General features: G+C 36.7%; 2 protein-coding genes and 1 long non-coding RNA gene across 4 annotated transcripts; 1 reads left to right on the top strand and 2 right to left on the bottom strand.

Annotated features, from left to right (window-relative positions):
* The first annotated feature begins 1143 nt into the window (after positions 1-1143).
* LOC111308472 (trihelix transcription factor GTL1-like) lies at positions 1144-5743 on the top strand. Of its 2 annotated transcripts, none has more exons than XM_022906810.2 (3): positions 1144-2291; positions 3072-4680; positions 4814-5743. In XM_022906810.2, exons 1-3 carry the CDS (start codon positions 1918-1920, stop codon positions 4823-4825), a joined length of 1995 nt encoding a protein of 664 aa, XP_022762545.1. In that variant the 5' UTR covers positions 1144-1917; the 3' UTR covers positions 4826-5743. The 2 variants fall into 2 exon arrangements, with proteins under 2 accessions (XP_022762545.1, XP_022762536.1); XM_022906801.2 differs by having other exon boundaries at positions 4810-5743.
* Positions 1566-2973, bottom strand: LOC149516745 (uncharacterized). The gene is made up of 2 exons (XR_016345087.1): positions 2418-2973; positions 1566-2312 (listed from the first exon to the last, which is right to left on the bottom strand). It is a non-coding gene; the product is annotated as an uncharacterized LOC149516745 (long non-coding RNA).
* A 3108-nt stretch (positions 5744-8851) lies between the features above and the next one.
* On the bottom strand, positions 8852-14433 carry LOC111308508 (uncharacterized). The gene is made up of 10 exons (XM_022906855.2): positions 13419-14433; positions 13217-13295; positions 13047-13141; positions 12641-12745; positions 12455-12534; positions 10549-10639; positions 10370-10477; positions 10053-10139; positions 9241-9309; positions 8852-9095 (listed from the first exon to the last, which is right to left on the bottom strand). Exons 1-10 carry the CDS (start codon positions 13644-13646, stop codon positions 8964-8966), a joined length of 1074 nt encoding a protein of 357 aa, XP_022762590.1. The 5' UTR covers positions 13647-14433; the 3' UTR covers positions 8852-8963.
* Positions 14434-14579: the final 146 nt, after the last annotated feature.

Raw genomic sequence — 14579 nt, 5'->3', positions numbered from 1 at the left:
ATATTGTTTTCTTTATAAAACATAAATTGCTGCCTTTGCCATTGCCATGATCAATCTTACTCACCTAACGATAACTTATTGATTCCGATTTTTATAATCTATAAAATCCATTTTACACTTCACTTTTTATCTTGTCAAATTGTCACCAGACTATCACCACAAATTTGAATATAAAAAAAAATATAATCTAATTTAAGAGAAAACAATTGGTTAACAATTTTCAATTAAGAAAAGTGAAAAAAAATTATACAGGTATTTGGGTGCACGTATTGAATCAACTAGGACAGATATGCAAAATTGGTGATTAATAATAAAAGCAAGGCAAAGGCCCAATCACATGGAACATAGTAAGAAGAGGGGGGCGGGGGAATGGGACCGACAAGTTTGTTAAATAAAATCCTTTCAGACTGACAAGGGGTCACAGACCATGACTGTTGATTGGTGACTTGATTAATTGGTTAACATGGTTTAAGGCCCAAGGGTAATAGGAATAGGAATAGGAATAGGAATAGGAATAGGAATAGGATCATTGAAATCAAAGGAGAAAGAGTATGGGATTAAAATTCTTTCCCAACGGAATCGAGTTTCACAATAACACAATTAATAAGTAGAGTACGTGCACGTAATTACCAAACTACATCTATTGCTTTGCTTGTTGGCTTGGCCGTTGCTCAAAGCATCAACTCTGGTTCAGTTGAAGCGTAGATATTCTGATTCTAATTCCTCCGCCTTCCACGTCGAATCTGTTACTGTTCCAGCTCAAACTTTGTTATACTTTCCTTTAAAAAAAGCAAATCCCAGGGTTCTCCTGTTGGGAAGAGGCTAATATGGAAGGAAATTAGAGACTTAGGTCAATTTATGGGAGCGGGAGGGAGATTTAGGCAATACAATAGAGATGTTTATTGCCCATTTATTGAGTTTTTTAATTTTGGGTATAAAAAATTATAAAATTTGATAATTACACGAATTATTTGGACAAGCTTTGAACTAAAATTTTTTTAATAAAAAAATTATAATACAATTCAGTTACATAATCAGTAGATGTGTGAATAATATATAAAAAGACATTTTGAATAATTTAATTTAATGGAACAAATGTAGGCAAAAGTGGTTTTAACAATTATTAGCTGCAAAGTGAGAGCCGCTGACAACACAGCATCTCCTTGGTTTATCATTTCATTTCTCTCTCTTTCCCCTCTCTCTTAATCATCATCATCCTCATATTCCTCATCTCCATTCATTTCTCTCTCTCTCTTTCCATCCTTTACTTTCTCTTTTGTTCTGTCTAAATTTTTGCAGAGAGCAGCTGCAGTCCATGCTTATGCTCCTATTCTCTTTCTTCTTTACTGCTGTCCCCCTCTCTCTGTCTTCTTTTTCTTTTCCATTAGTAGTATCATTTGCCCATCAAAATTAAAAAAAAAAAAAACAAAATTTACTTATAAAGAAGGAGACAAGAAAGGTATAGAATAAAAATCTATCAAAGGGGCAGCACTTACTCGTAGGAATACTCTTTCTGTCTTTCAATTTTTCCAGTCTTCTACTCTCTCTCTCTCTATCCTATTCCCTTATTTTTTTTTATTGGTTTAAGAAATTCTTCAATTGTATTTAACATTACCCCATCTTTCTCTTAACTTTCTCTTCTACTGTTTAGTTTCCCTTGTCGTTTCAATTAGGCCCAATTTTTTTTTTTTTTGTTTAACATCGCCATCAAGGCAAAAAAGCAGCAGCTCCCCCTCTCGGCATCTCAACTGTGTGGGGGAGGGAGGAGAGGGGCAATACGCACAATTCAACTGAATTATAGTATCACTGATGAGAAGAAGAAGATAGATCTTTATGCATCATTAATAAAAGATTCCTGCTTTGCCAACTATCGTCGACATCAGTGAGGGAAAAGTAAAATCAACAAAATTAGAGGAGATGCAGCAAGGAGGTGGAGGAGGAGGAGGGCATCAATTTCAATACAGGGAGATGGGTGCTCCAGCAACGGGTGCAGTGGGCAGCAGCCACATGGTAAGCGAGCAGTCGGAGCAGTTAGTGGAAGAGGCATCGCCTATAAGCAGTAGACCGCCTGCCACTGGGAACTTGGATGAATTCATGAGGTTAGTAAGTGGCGGCGGAGGTGAGGTAGGAGATGAAGGGGATCAACCTGAAGGCGGAGGAGTAGCTGGAGTTGCAAGTGGCAATAGGTGGCCCCGTCAAGAGACTCTTGCTCTTCTCAAGATTAGGTCAGATATGGATGCTACTTTCCGTGATGCCACCGTCAAGGGCCCTCTTTGGGAAGATGTTTCCAGGTAAAGTACTTCACCCCCACGCTACACGGCCGTAAACCAAAAATATCACTTATTTTTTTTCCTTTTTCTAAATCTTGCTGCAAAAAATAAAAGTAATTCAACTACTAGTAAAAATTTAATCATTACCATAATGCATTGTCCTCCAAGAGCTTAGTTGTAACAGTGAAATAGTGATGGGATGGGTTTCTTCTCAAGCTCTCCTCCCCTCTCTTTCTCTCTCATTCCGAACACAAACGCACATGGCTTCTTTCTGTTTCCATCACGGCTCACGTGCTGGGGCATCTTCTTCTTTTTTGTTTTGTTTCTTACCATTAAGAAATGGCCCAGATCCGCTGCATGAACTCTAACCAATCCTATCTTTTTCTTTTATATACATATATATATATATATATGTTTTATTCCTCCGTTACTATCTTATTTTATCAATTTCAAATCGAAATTCGGAAATTTGAAAATCCCGAGAGGAAATATTTTTACTGCTTATTAAAATTTTTTAGACACCATGGAAGGGATGGTCGGAGGGAGTCTACCACCATCAGCTTTTTTGGTTTTTCTCTCCTTTTCACATTAATAATACTTATAGTTAGACACCCAGATCAAGTTACCATTGATTATTATATGGAAAGGACAGATGAGGTCAGTTGAGTAACTTTGTGAGAGTGGAGGCAGGAAATTATTTTGATTTTTTTTGGGTGCAATGTTCATTCTAACAAGATGACTATTAATTATAATTGTCAAATTAATAGTCTGATATTAAAAAACCACGGGCGTGGCTCGCAGGAAGCTAGCGGAACTGGGTTACAAAAGGAGTGCCAAAAAGTGCAAGGAAAAATTCGAGAACGTCCACAAGTATTACAAGCGAACAAAAGAAGGGCGAGCTGGGCGTCAAGATGGTAAGAGTTACAAGTTTTTCAGCCAGCTAGAGGCCCTTCATACACCTTCTGCCACTGCTGCTGTCAACGTGTCAACATCCGTGACACCTGTCACTGCCGCTACCTCCACTAGCCTGGACGTAGCTCCCGTTTCGATTGGGATCCCTATGCCCATCTCTTCTGCCAGAATTCCACCTACAACAGCTATCCCAGTGCCAGTGCCAGAGCCGGCGCCAGCACCTCCTATCACCACTTCAGCAGCTTCATTTGGAATCTGCTTCTCTTCTAATAGCTCTTCCTCTTCTCAAGGCTTTGAAGACGATGATGACGACAAAGATGAACTTGGAGGAGAACCGTCGAGCATGGCTGGCACTAGCCGTAAACGTAAAAGGCAGTCGTCAGGAGGGGGCGGTAATACCAACAGGAGGATGATGGAGTTCTTCGAGGGTCTAATGAAACAGGTCATGCAGAAACAAGAAGCCATGCAGCAGCGGTTTTTAGAAGCCATAGAGAAGAGAGAGCAAGATAGGATGATACGAGAAGAAGCTTGGAAAAGACAAGAGATGGCAAGATTAACTAGCGAACATGAACTTATGGCTCAAGAACGTGCCATTGCTGCTTCAAGAGATGCTGCTATTATTTCTTTTTTGCAGAAGATTACTGGTCAGACTATACAGTTACCCACAACTGTCACGGTCCCAACTGCTCCACTTCCACCGACACAACAGGCCGTGCCAGTTGTTCCTCCACCAGCTCCACCATTGCATCAGCCACCGTCATTACCACAACAACAGCGTAACTCGCAACAGCAGCAACAGTCACACTCGCACCAACATCAACAGCAGCCACAAGTTGTTCACCAGCAGCAGCATCAAACTCAAAATACTGAAGTTTCGAGGCATCATCAACAGCCTGTATCTTCAGAAGAAGTAATGGTTATCCGCGAGCAACAGGGCCCACCGCAGGAGATTGGTGGGAGTGGGAGTGGGAGCTTGGAGCCTGCCTCGTCTAGATGGCCTAAAGCTGAAGTTCTTGCACTTATAGACCTGAGGAGTGGGCTCGAATCCAGATACCAAGAGGTTGGGCCCAAGGGCCCCCTTTGGGAAGAAATCTCCGCTGGTATGATCAGGATGGGGTACAAGAGAAGCGCCAAACGGTGCAAGGAAAAATGGGAGAACATCAACAAGTACTTCAAAAAGGTCAAAGAAAGTAAAAAGAAACGTCCCGAGGATGCCAAAACCTGTCCTTATTTTTACCAACTCGATGCCCTTCACCGTAGGAAATTACTTGGTAGCGGTGGTTCCAGCAGCTTTAGTGACCAGAATAGGCCTGAAGAAGAAACGTCACGGCAGCATCAAGATACAAGTGACGCCCCACAAATCACGACAGCGCCGCAATTGACGCAGCCTACTGATCAGTCTGAAAGCAAAACTGGAGCTACTGCTGATGTGCTGACAAGCCAAGAATGTTTACCTGGGAGTCTCTTTGGAGAAGGAAATGGTGGAGCCTCAAAAAAGGTAAATTTATTTTACTTACCAGCTTCTTTATTTTCTTCTATCACCCACCGAGACATTTTCAGTTACTATTGCGTTTTGGTGATAAACCATTTTATACGATGCCTATTGATTCTTGGATTGGTATTGAAGCCAGAAGACATTGTGAGAGAGCTGACTGAGGAGCAGGGGATGCACCAGAAACAACAACATCAAGGACAATCCTTGTTGGTGGATGGCTATGATAAGATTGATGAACATGATAGTGATAATATGGATCATGAGGAAGATGAAGACGAGGATGAAGATGATGACGAATTGGAAGAAGGGCGAAGTATGGCTTATAAGATAGAATTCCAAAGACAGAATACAAGCAGTACTCCCAATGGAGGAGGGAAAGGGGCACCCTCCTTTTTGGCCATGGTTCAATAACCTTGGCAGCTCCATCACTAAAAATGTACCATATGTACCTATGTGTGCAGAAGCTCAACAAATTAAATACCTAACAATTTGAGATGAAACTCTTCTAGGATAAAAAATTCCTTATTTCTTCGTTTTGTATCTTCTCCTATTTCCACTTCTTAGTCCTTACCTTAGCCGCCCTTTCAACCTCCAATAATTCAGTATCATCTTCTTCATAATCCTCATTCTTCATATTCTTCTTCAAAATAGCTTCGCTGATACTGAAAGTCGTCCGAAACAAACTCTTGGATGACAGTCCCCACTTGCATTTACATCACTTCTTTTCAATTTATTGATTTGTTGGTGAATAAGGGATTCCCGTTCCAAAGGAAAAGGGGAAGAGAGATTGAATTGAGACAGAGGAAATAAGCTTGGGTTATACCAGCAGCAGAGCGAAAGGACACAAAGAAGACAAACAAAGCATAAAAGACAGGAAGAGAGTGCAAGACATGGAGCAATGGAGTATATTGAGCGTATATGTTGTAACTAGGAGAAGCAGATGTTTTATGTGTCAAATTTTTACAATCAGTTTTTCTTTTTTTTTTTTTTTTGCCTTCTCTCTGACTTGCTTGGTTCAATTTAAGGAATGAAAGAATATCAGTTCCAGGGTTACTGACTTGTTCAATCCTATTCTTTCCCTTTTTAACTTTGTGATCAGTTATTATTGTCATTTGTCATCATTCTTTCTATCTAGGCTTTGGCAGTTGAGAATCTCAAACCACAAGTACTGATGGAAACTGTTACTATTAGGAGTTGAAGAGATAAAGGAGAAAAGTGCCTTGGTCTTTTCATCAATCCCCATTCTCCCTCCTTTTCTTCCATTATTATATTATTATATACCATTTAAGTCTTTGTTGCGTCAAGGTATTGTTCTTGCCTTCGTGGCCTCGAGTTCAACGACTGGTTGCCAGTTGCGACCTTGTCATTTCTGCTACTGTTAATCAATAATGTACCTGTGGAATATGTGTTGTTGGGTCTTCTTGTCAAACCCTTTTTTCCCCCTTTAAAATAAGGAAAATTTTCCTTGAGTAATTGAAATTGTGGTTGAATTTGTAAAATTTGGAGGTCATAAAAATTAAAACCTACCCTTGAAGTCTCTATCAAAGGATTGGAATTTGGAATGACAGTAATGTAAAATGCCTTACTTTTTTCGGCTTTTTTTTGAAAATGAAGACATCATCATCTAATGGATGTTGACTTATAGGTTGCAAAATAAACAAAACAACAAATATTTATGAAAAAAAAATATTAAAATGAATGGACAAACTTAACGAATTGAAAGAAACATTAGTTATGACCAAGTATAAAAGATTTTTGGTAGATCAAGGGCCATGCTTAGTGGGTTACGAAGTTTTATTCCATGTAAAATAATAACACAACAGAAAATATAACAAAAAGCCATACTTTTCTAGTGATTTATGTACGTTTGGATCTACTTTTCAACAATATAATATATAATATGTTCAATAAAAATATAATTATCTCATCAGATAAATACTATATTGGGGAAAGAAAAAAAAGAAAGAAAGAAAGAAGAGCCGCATATAAACGTAATAATGACAATGCAAATTGACAAGTAGGATGCAATTACGCATAGCACAGTGCTTTCCATTATTCCACTTGCCGACTAATATCGTTATAGCAAACATGGGTTCTCTAGTCTGCAGTGGCAAATTCCTCTTTTTGCCACTTCCATAGATTTTCAAAAGATCGAACAATGACACTATCTCCCTCATCTCTCACCCCAAAAAAAGAGATGACAGTCGATGATCATTCAACCCCGGCCTGACGTGCCCTACCCATGTGCTTGTTATTTTACTTCCACCCCAGACATTCCCCTTGTTTTTTGTTTTATCTTCCTAGCTATAAAATCTTTCTTTTTCTTTTCCCATATCATTATTGATTTTGCTTATCCTTTCATTTGCTTTTTTTTTTTCCTTATATAATAGTTGTATGTTTATTGTATTTATTAAGGGCTGTAGCATTATATTTGATGGGTGATAGATTGTGAACAGTTTGCAGCAGCACATGGGTGGTGGGATTTGGGAAAGAGGTGGCTTTGGTTGGTGATCTCGATCGGTGTTGGTGGCTGGATTTACACATATAATTAAAGGTGGCCCCAGCTCTTTAGTGTACAAAACTTCCATCTGTTTCCAAAGCATTTTAAGTCATTTTTAAATGGAAGGGAAGGGAAAGAAGAGATTGAGTGATGAAGGAGACAAACATACTTACATCCACCCATTCCTCTCCCTCTTAATTATCCCATCCTTCACTTTGCTTTATTTGGGAATCAAAAAGAAAATAATACTTTACGTTATAACTAGATTAATATTAGCACATGGGAATGGGAATGGACGATTGGACATGGACCATGTTCGCCACAGCGTTATGGTCAATTATAGCATCACCTTTTTTTTTTTTTTTAATTATTATAAAAGTGGTTTTAGTATGAGGTTAAGAATAAAAAAAATTATAAGCATTGAGATTCAAATCTCAAATTTATTAAATATTATTTTTTAAAAATAATTTCATGAATAAATTGGATTAAACTTTAAATTTTTTTTTACTAATTTTTAGGCTGCAAAAACTTGGTTTTTTTTTTAATTTAAAAATGGGTTTTTTTTATTAATAATTTTTAGATTGTGAAATCTCTATTTTTGATTACACGCATCAACTTATTATTGAAATTAATTGTAAATAATACAGCTTGAAAAGCAGAAATATCATCCTAATGGTAGACAATTAGCCATCACCTTTGTTTTTCCTTCTTTTTTTAACCAAAAGGAAGACCCAAATTCAAATATTCCTTCCCTGAAATTAAAAAAAATAGAAAAAGATAATGTATTGCACTTTTCTTTTAGTATAAATTAAATATATTTATTACTAGTAAAGAACAAGTAGACAACTATGGAAGGGTAATGTATAATTAAGCAGCGAAGGAAGTTGCCCCAGCTCTTCCAGTTGTGTATAATTAATGTATTACGTTACGTACGTACACAATACTCCTTATGATGAATCTGACATAACATTTAATGATGGAACAGTGACTTGTAAATAAAATAATCAATGATGAGGGGATAAAGATTTAACCTGTTCTAATGCAAATAAGTAGTAATGCTATGGCTTAACCCAAATGATTGTTTATATTAAAATCAAAGATTTTGTTAAAAAAAATTATTTATAATATTGTTTTGCATTAAAAATGATAATATTATAAATTTCAATATATTGAATAAATAAATTATTTAATATAATAAATCTTAAAAAATATCTTTGAAACACTAGTTAACAAAATCCAAATTTAAAATCCCCTTTTTTCATTCTTTAAATTTTTGTTCAAAAAATTTGAGAAAGTATGTTTCAAGAAAATAATAATTGGAGGAATGAGAGTGGTTGCATTTAAGCCCAATTATTTGCGTAAACAGAAGCCGACCTTTGGGCTTGGCAATTTCTTATAGAGTTACCAAATGGAGAAGTGTTTCATGCCTAATAAGAAAAAGAAAAGCCACTAATATGGATGAAAGTGTTTTCGGCTGCCCCACCTCTCTCACTGTTACCATGTTACTTTGATCTTTGGACCCATGAAGTTCTAAAATTGGAGAATTCCCTGCTGCTTTGGGTTGGGCAAAAGAGGCCATGAGTGTTAGTCAATAACAGTAATTGCTTGTTTTTCTCTTCAGTTTTGATTGACGGTAACAACAGGAAGGAAAAAAAAAAAAAAAAGGCACAATAGTTTCATATGAAAATCAAAGAAAATTTTCATTGCCTCATCGAAAACAAACATGTTTAGGATACCGGAAATATATATATATATATATATAAGAGATTATAAATTTGCGAATATCCTAATCCAACTCCTGCTTGCTCTTGGTTCTTTTCATCTTTGCCTTAAACCTTGATTTTGCCACCAGTGTCTGTACCGTGTTTATAAAGTTCCCAACAGCCATCAAAACCAAAATGATCCCACAAAAAGTTACCTGCCAAAACCCAGTTTTCCATCACTAATTACATCATTTCTAGCATATATGCAACCTTAATTTGTTTACTAAGCTCGATACTTTTTTTTTTTTTATTGCATAAACGAACGAGCGAAAAGAGGAACTGTGAGAAGTTAAAACCTACCTGCCATTCAGAAACAACCCCAACAAATGCTGTCTTAAGCAATCGCAGTCCAACATATGCCTCAAAACCCTATATTCACGTTCACAAGCACACAATAATTTATGATATGGTTATTTGCAATATTTGAGAAGAGAGTATAAAAGAAAAAGGATAACTGATGAATAGACACATTATTCTCAATTAGAACAACATGCTCATCAATCTCTTTCCATTTTTATCTAAGGGAGAAAAAGGAAAAGAAAACGGAGTATCCTTCATGCTAAGCAGAAGAAAGATTGAAACAACATTACCACAAAAATGAAAAACAACTTTGAGCTTCCAACCAATAACTGGGATTTTCTAAAAGATCTTGGTCGTACTCTATAGCTCTTATTATCCAAGCAGTTTTCTTCGATAAATGTTTAATGACCAATGACTGAATGGAAGTTCAACCCTAAAGCACTTCACACAACCCTCATGATGTGATTGATTTAATTTTTTATGTTGATTGAAAACTAAAATTAAACAATTTACAGAATGCCTAAAAGGCTAAAACACTCGCCTTCAAAACTGTGTGGGCACTTCAAAGAAGTTAAACAAACTTTTAGAATACAAGTGGTGTGCAGCTTCAAATTAGATTAAAATTTGATAGCAACAAGACATTAGCTTATTTGCTGACTGGAACAGTACCAAAAATGGAAATCTTAAGGACATTACAAATTTGTAAGTTTGAACCGAAGGTTTTAGACCCTTTTATTGGTAAAGAACAACATAAAATGGACATTGCACCATCTAAACATTCTCAGCAATTCTCTTAAGTTAGTTCGCATTACCTGCATAAGGAAAAGTATTGGACATAAAACCCACAATTGGCCATCAACACCAGATGTTTCTCCCCAGACAACATCCATTCTCTTAGCCTGAAAACAACAATAATAATTAGAATTTAGAACAGGTTCTTCATAATTGTAAGGATCCGAAATGGAGGCATAATAGCTACTGCTCATGGCAGACAAAGGGTAAGATTTTGTAATATGCAAAAGAACAAAGAGGATACAAACCAAGTCTATAGTTAGTATGCAAAAATAATAAATGTTGAAAGAAGGAAACAGAAAATTTAATTTTTTTGATGCAGAAAGAGGAATAGCACCTTTCCTAGGGCAATACGAGTATAAAGTCGCTGGCGTTGATATCTATTTTGTAAAAGCATGGCAACTCCTTGCATCATAGCCCATTGAAGGAAAAGTTCTACACCTCTCTGAACGGGATTTAACAGTTTGTTAATAGATGAAACAAAATATAATTAGCAAACAATGGTAATAAGTTGACCTGCTTCTGAGCACAATTAGGCTGTCCTTTAATCTCCCAAGTGAGACTAACTAGGGCCATAACCATAGCACAATAGTGATGGTATATCCACCTGCAAAAGTATCATTTAGTCATCAATTGAGTTGGAAGACTAACCAGGAAAAGGATGCACCCAAACACAAACTACAAACACCACCAATAAACATTAGAAAGTTTTAGAATTGATTATTAATTAACATATAGGTATTTCATAACATAGACAATAATTGTTCTCCCAGGCTGCTGTAAACCACAATCTATCAACACATATACATATAAATGTAACTTTATCTAGACTAGATAAGGAGTTTCCATAAAATCATAAAAACATAACAATCAAAAAGGAGATTCCACAAGATTCTAGGTGCTTAATGGCCAAAACAACTCGCTAAGTGGATTTGAACAATTTCAAATAACCCAGATAAAATGGTCATGGATAAAACCTCTTTCCCAGCCTCCTTACATAATATAGATGTTATTGAGTTAGCTGATTTTGACAGATTCAAATTGTAACTAACATGATTCACCAAACAAACTAGAAGGGGCTATATAACCAAGCAAAATGCATGTATATAATCACAAGAAAGTCAATCTCTATACTCTCTCACACAAATCTCGCAGTGTAGCCAAGACAAGAAATCAAAGGGTACAAAGTGCAATTACAGACTTTTCCAGGTATTAACTTGAGCAATAGTTCTAAAATCAATTACCTAATGGAAGATCTAAACATTTGATTTCGACCAGGAAGGGAATATATACAGGTAAACCATCTACAGCACAAGAAAATGGTTATAAGTCACAAATGGTACATAAAATTGGTTCTGATGATGTAACTAAAGCAAAAATTTAACAGAGACATAGACTCTATTTTCTCTATGTTCTGAAAGGAACAACCAGGAGGATCTATTCCACCAAACAAACTAGATGGGGCTATATAACCAAGCTAAACGCAAGTTCATCATCTGAAGCAAGTCAACCTCTATACTATCTCAGACAAATCTATAGTGTAGCCAAGACAAGAAATCAAAACGTTTAAAGAAAGTGCAGTTAGAGACTTTTCCAGGCATTAACTGTGAGTAATAGGTCTACAGTCAAGTACCTAATGGAAGATCTTAACATTTGATTTAGACCAGGAAAGGGATAATATATAGATAAACCATCTACAGAATGAGAAATGGTCAAAAGTTACAACCACTACATAAAATTGATTCTATGTCGTCACAGATGTAACCAAAGGAGAAATTTAACATAGACGTAGACACCATTTTCCTTCTATGTTCTCACAGAAACAACCAGGAGATCTATTCCCTGCTTCAAAACTTTAAGAAACATCAACTTCAGCATTATAATAAGATAGAAAATCATATTGATGTCCATTCACCTCCCTCCTCTAACTCCCCAGTTTGATGATCTTATGACATCCTATCCTCCCTAATGCATCTCACTAACTTCTACTTCTCCATCCACCCACTGGCAAGCACTCTGTAGAGAGAGTGCAACCATCTCATCCAAGCAGTCCTAAATAATCACACACGTTCACCAACCTAAGGGTACGAGAGAGTTATTAACACGAACCGATTACTCCAGAAGGAGATTACAATAGGGCAAAGATGATTAACTTTAGTGCATAAACATACACCAGAATAAGGTCATCAAATTCTGAATTCATTTTCCTTTGTAAGCATTAAATCGAAAACCACTAAAGACATGATTTAAAATCATGTAATAACCCTTAACTTAAACCCACCTCTCAAGTTATTTTAATCTCAAAAGTACCACATATCCTATCCCATTTTTAATCACAAAGTCCAATCTACACAAAACAACACTAGAAAGTAAACATGCTTGCTCTGAGGAAACATTCAAAAAGAAGACGGCATGCAATTACCATGGGCGAATATCACTTCCATTTGCTCGCAATATGTTCTCTCGTAAAGCCAAACCAGTGTAAAGGAACAACAACCATGCCTGACATATCATACACTCAGGATTAAATCACAGAAAAAGAGCTCTACTTTAGGTCAGCAACAAATGAACCAAATCCCAAACAAAAACTCCTAAGAAATTATAATACCTGGTACAACTGAACTGGAAATGCAGGTAAGCACCCTTCCCAGATCCAAGATCTTAAAATAAGCAAAGTTAATGGAAAAAGAAGAAACAGAAAGGCAGTCCTATCCTGTTGAAGGGAAATAGCACTTAGTAAGTATAAATACTTAAATTTCAAGTATCCCCTTTTATCTTTCCAAAAGTAATTCACAAAGAAACCATGAATCCGAAAAACTACTACTACTAGTTTGGGATGTGCATATATTTAGTAGTCAGAGGTCACTGAAACGTAAAATGAGCCTGCATGAGCATTTTGGCCAGAATTTCTCTTTAAGAGAAATGCCATGCAATTGTAAAATTGAAGAATATGTTCAGGTGCCACTCAAAAAAAAAAAAAAAAAAAAAAAAAGAGATAAAGAAGTGATGCTCACTCTGTAGCTGTTATATTCCTCCTTAACTTTCAACTGGACATCTTTGCGGGATGCACGCACATTGATTGGTCCCAGAAACATCCTCAGAAATCTTCCTGCCATTCCCAATTACAAAGTAATAAACTAATATCATAAAAATTTAAAAAGAAAAAGAGAAGAAATTATTATACCCTGAGCTTTGGCAGGAAGAAAAACAGCGGCGTCTCCATCAGTTATAACACATCTGGCTCTCTGTAAATCCTCTTCCAGCTGTTTCGAAACCAATTTTCAATTTGTTTGTTTGTTAAGATTTCATTAAATGAAGAAACAATTAAAGAGACATTAAAAAAAAAAAAAAACAAAGGGAGGGGAACATGAAAGATAGGGACTTGCCTTATTGGCAAGCCTGGAATCCAAAAGCTTTTGAGAGTGAAGAGAATTGATCAAGGAACGGAGGCGGCGTATCGAAGATTCGAGGGAATTAGCTTTTTGGCGTAGAAATTGCTCGTCGTTCGATATCTTCGATATAAGCGAAGCGCCTGATTCCTGCAACTCTCTAGCTTGCTCCACCACTCTCCCTACTTCTTCAATTTTATCCGCCGATTCCTCCACCCTCTCCATTTTCCCTTAGATTTCTCTCTCCTTTATCCGTGATTTCTAATAAAGTATGAACGATTGTTGGGTGCTAAATATTCTATGCTTTGATATGATATCTCAACTTTAGTTTTTCTGTTTGACTTCTATAGTTTTTTTTCTGCGGAATAATAAAAGAAAAATGGAAACAAATATTTATAGTTCAAAGGTTGAACGAAGGGAGGATGTGCTTTCGGAGTCCTTTTGGAAACATAACCTTCTGGGAGAAAGAGGGAAAGGCAAGGGTTCTTCCTTTATTTCGTAGACTTGAAGCCTCCCCACTTTACTCTTTGTCCCAAACTCCCACGCAACAGGAATTATTCTTTTTATTTAAATCCCCAAAAAAAAAGTCAATAGAAATAATACCACACAGCAATGGCAGCAACCTTAGCCTGAATTCCCCCACCAATGGTCTACGGAATTGGTTGTACTTCATAGGCAGACGGCAACCTTACTGCTCTGGGTGTTAGGGGGCCTAACTCCTACACTTCGGTTTCATCGCTTATATTAAGAAAAAATAATATTTTCTTCTTGTTTAGTTTTACCTTTCATTCCCTGATGCAGGGAAATGGTAATAACTGTGAGTTGTTCATTGGAGCAGTGATCCCACCCTTTGCTGGTGTTTTCCAAAGCAACTACCGAACAAGCAAAGCTTTCGTTTATAAATGCTTGGCCACAACCAAGCCAATAGCCCAGAGGACCTCTCTCTCGTAGCCGTACAACAATCACATATCCAACTCCTGGGAACCAAGCTACCCCACGTGTATGACTGAAACTTTGACCCCACTCAACATGCCTGAATATTCGTCAATACCATATACGACCCTTTCTTCTTCCGTATGTTAAAGGAGGAAAAAAGGCTTTACATGACGGATTTTGACATTTGAGCATCATTTATTTAAATGTTTGGAATTGGAAGGA

This window comes from Durio zibethinus, chromosome 9 (assembly GCF_047325235.1).
Source record: "Durio zibethinus cultivar Kanyao isolate XHJ-2024 chromosome 9, ASM4732523v1, whole genome shotgun sequence".
Classification (NCBI taxonomy): Eukaryota; Viridiplantae; Streptophyta; class Magnoliopsida; order Malvales; family Malvaceae; genus Durio; species Durio zibethinus.
This window is presented reverse-complemented; position numbering and strand designations above follow the sequence as displayed.

Bases quoted from the DNA above. Each gene is read 5' to 3' on its own strand.
- LOC111308472 (XM_022906801.2), top strand. From the start codon at position 1,918: ATGCAGCAAGGAGGTGGAGGAGGAGGAGGGCATCAATTTCAATACAGG. The intron at 2,292-3,071 runs GTAAAGTACTTC...CGTGGCTCGCAG, and splicing joins CTTTGGGAAGATGTTTCCAG to GAAGCTAGCGGAACTGGGTT. The intron at 4,681-4,809 runs GTAAATTTATTT...TTGGTATTGAAG, and splicing joins ATGGTGGAGCCTCAAAAAAG to CCAGAAGACATTGTGAGAGA.
- LOC111308508 (XM_022906855.2), bottom strand. From the start codon at position 13,646: ATGGAGAGGGTGGAGGAATCGGCGGATAAAATTGAAGAAGTAGGGAGA. The intron at 13,296-13,418 runs GCAAGTCCCTAT...GTTTCGAAACAG, and splicing joins ATTCCAGGCTTGCCAATAAG to CTGGAAGAGGATTTACAGAG. The intron at 10,640-12,454 runs GTAATTGCATGC...ATACTTTTGCAG, and splicing joins GGAAGTGATATTCGCCCATG to GTGGATATACCATCACTATT.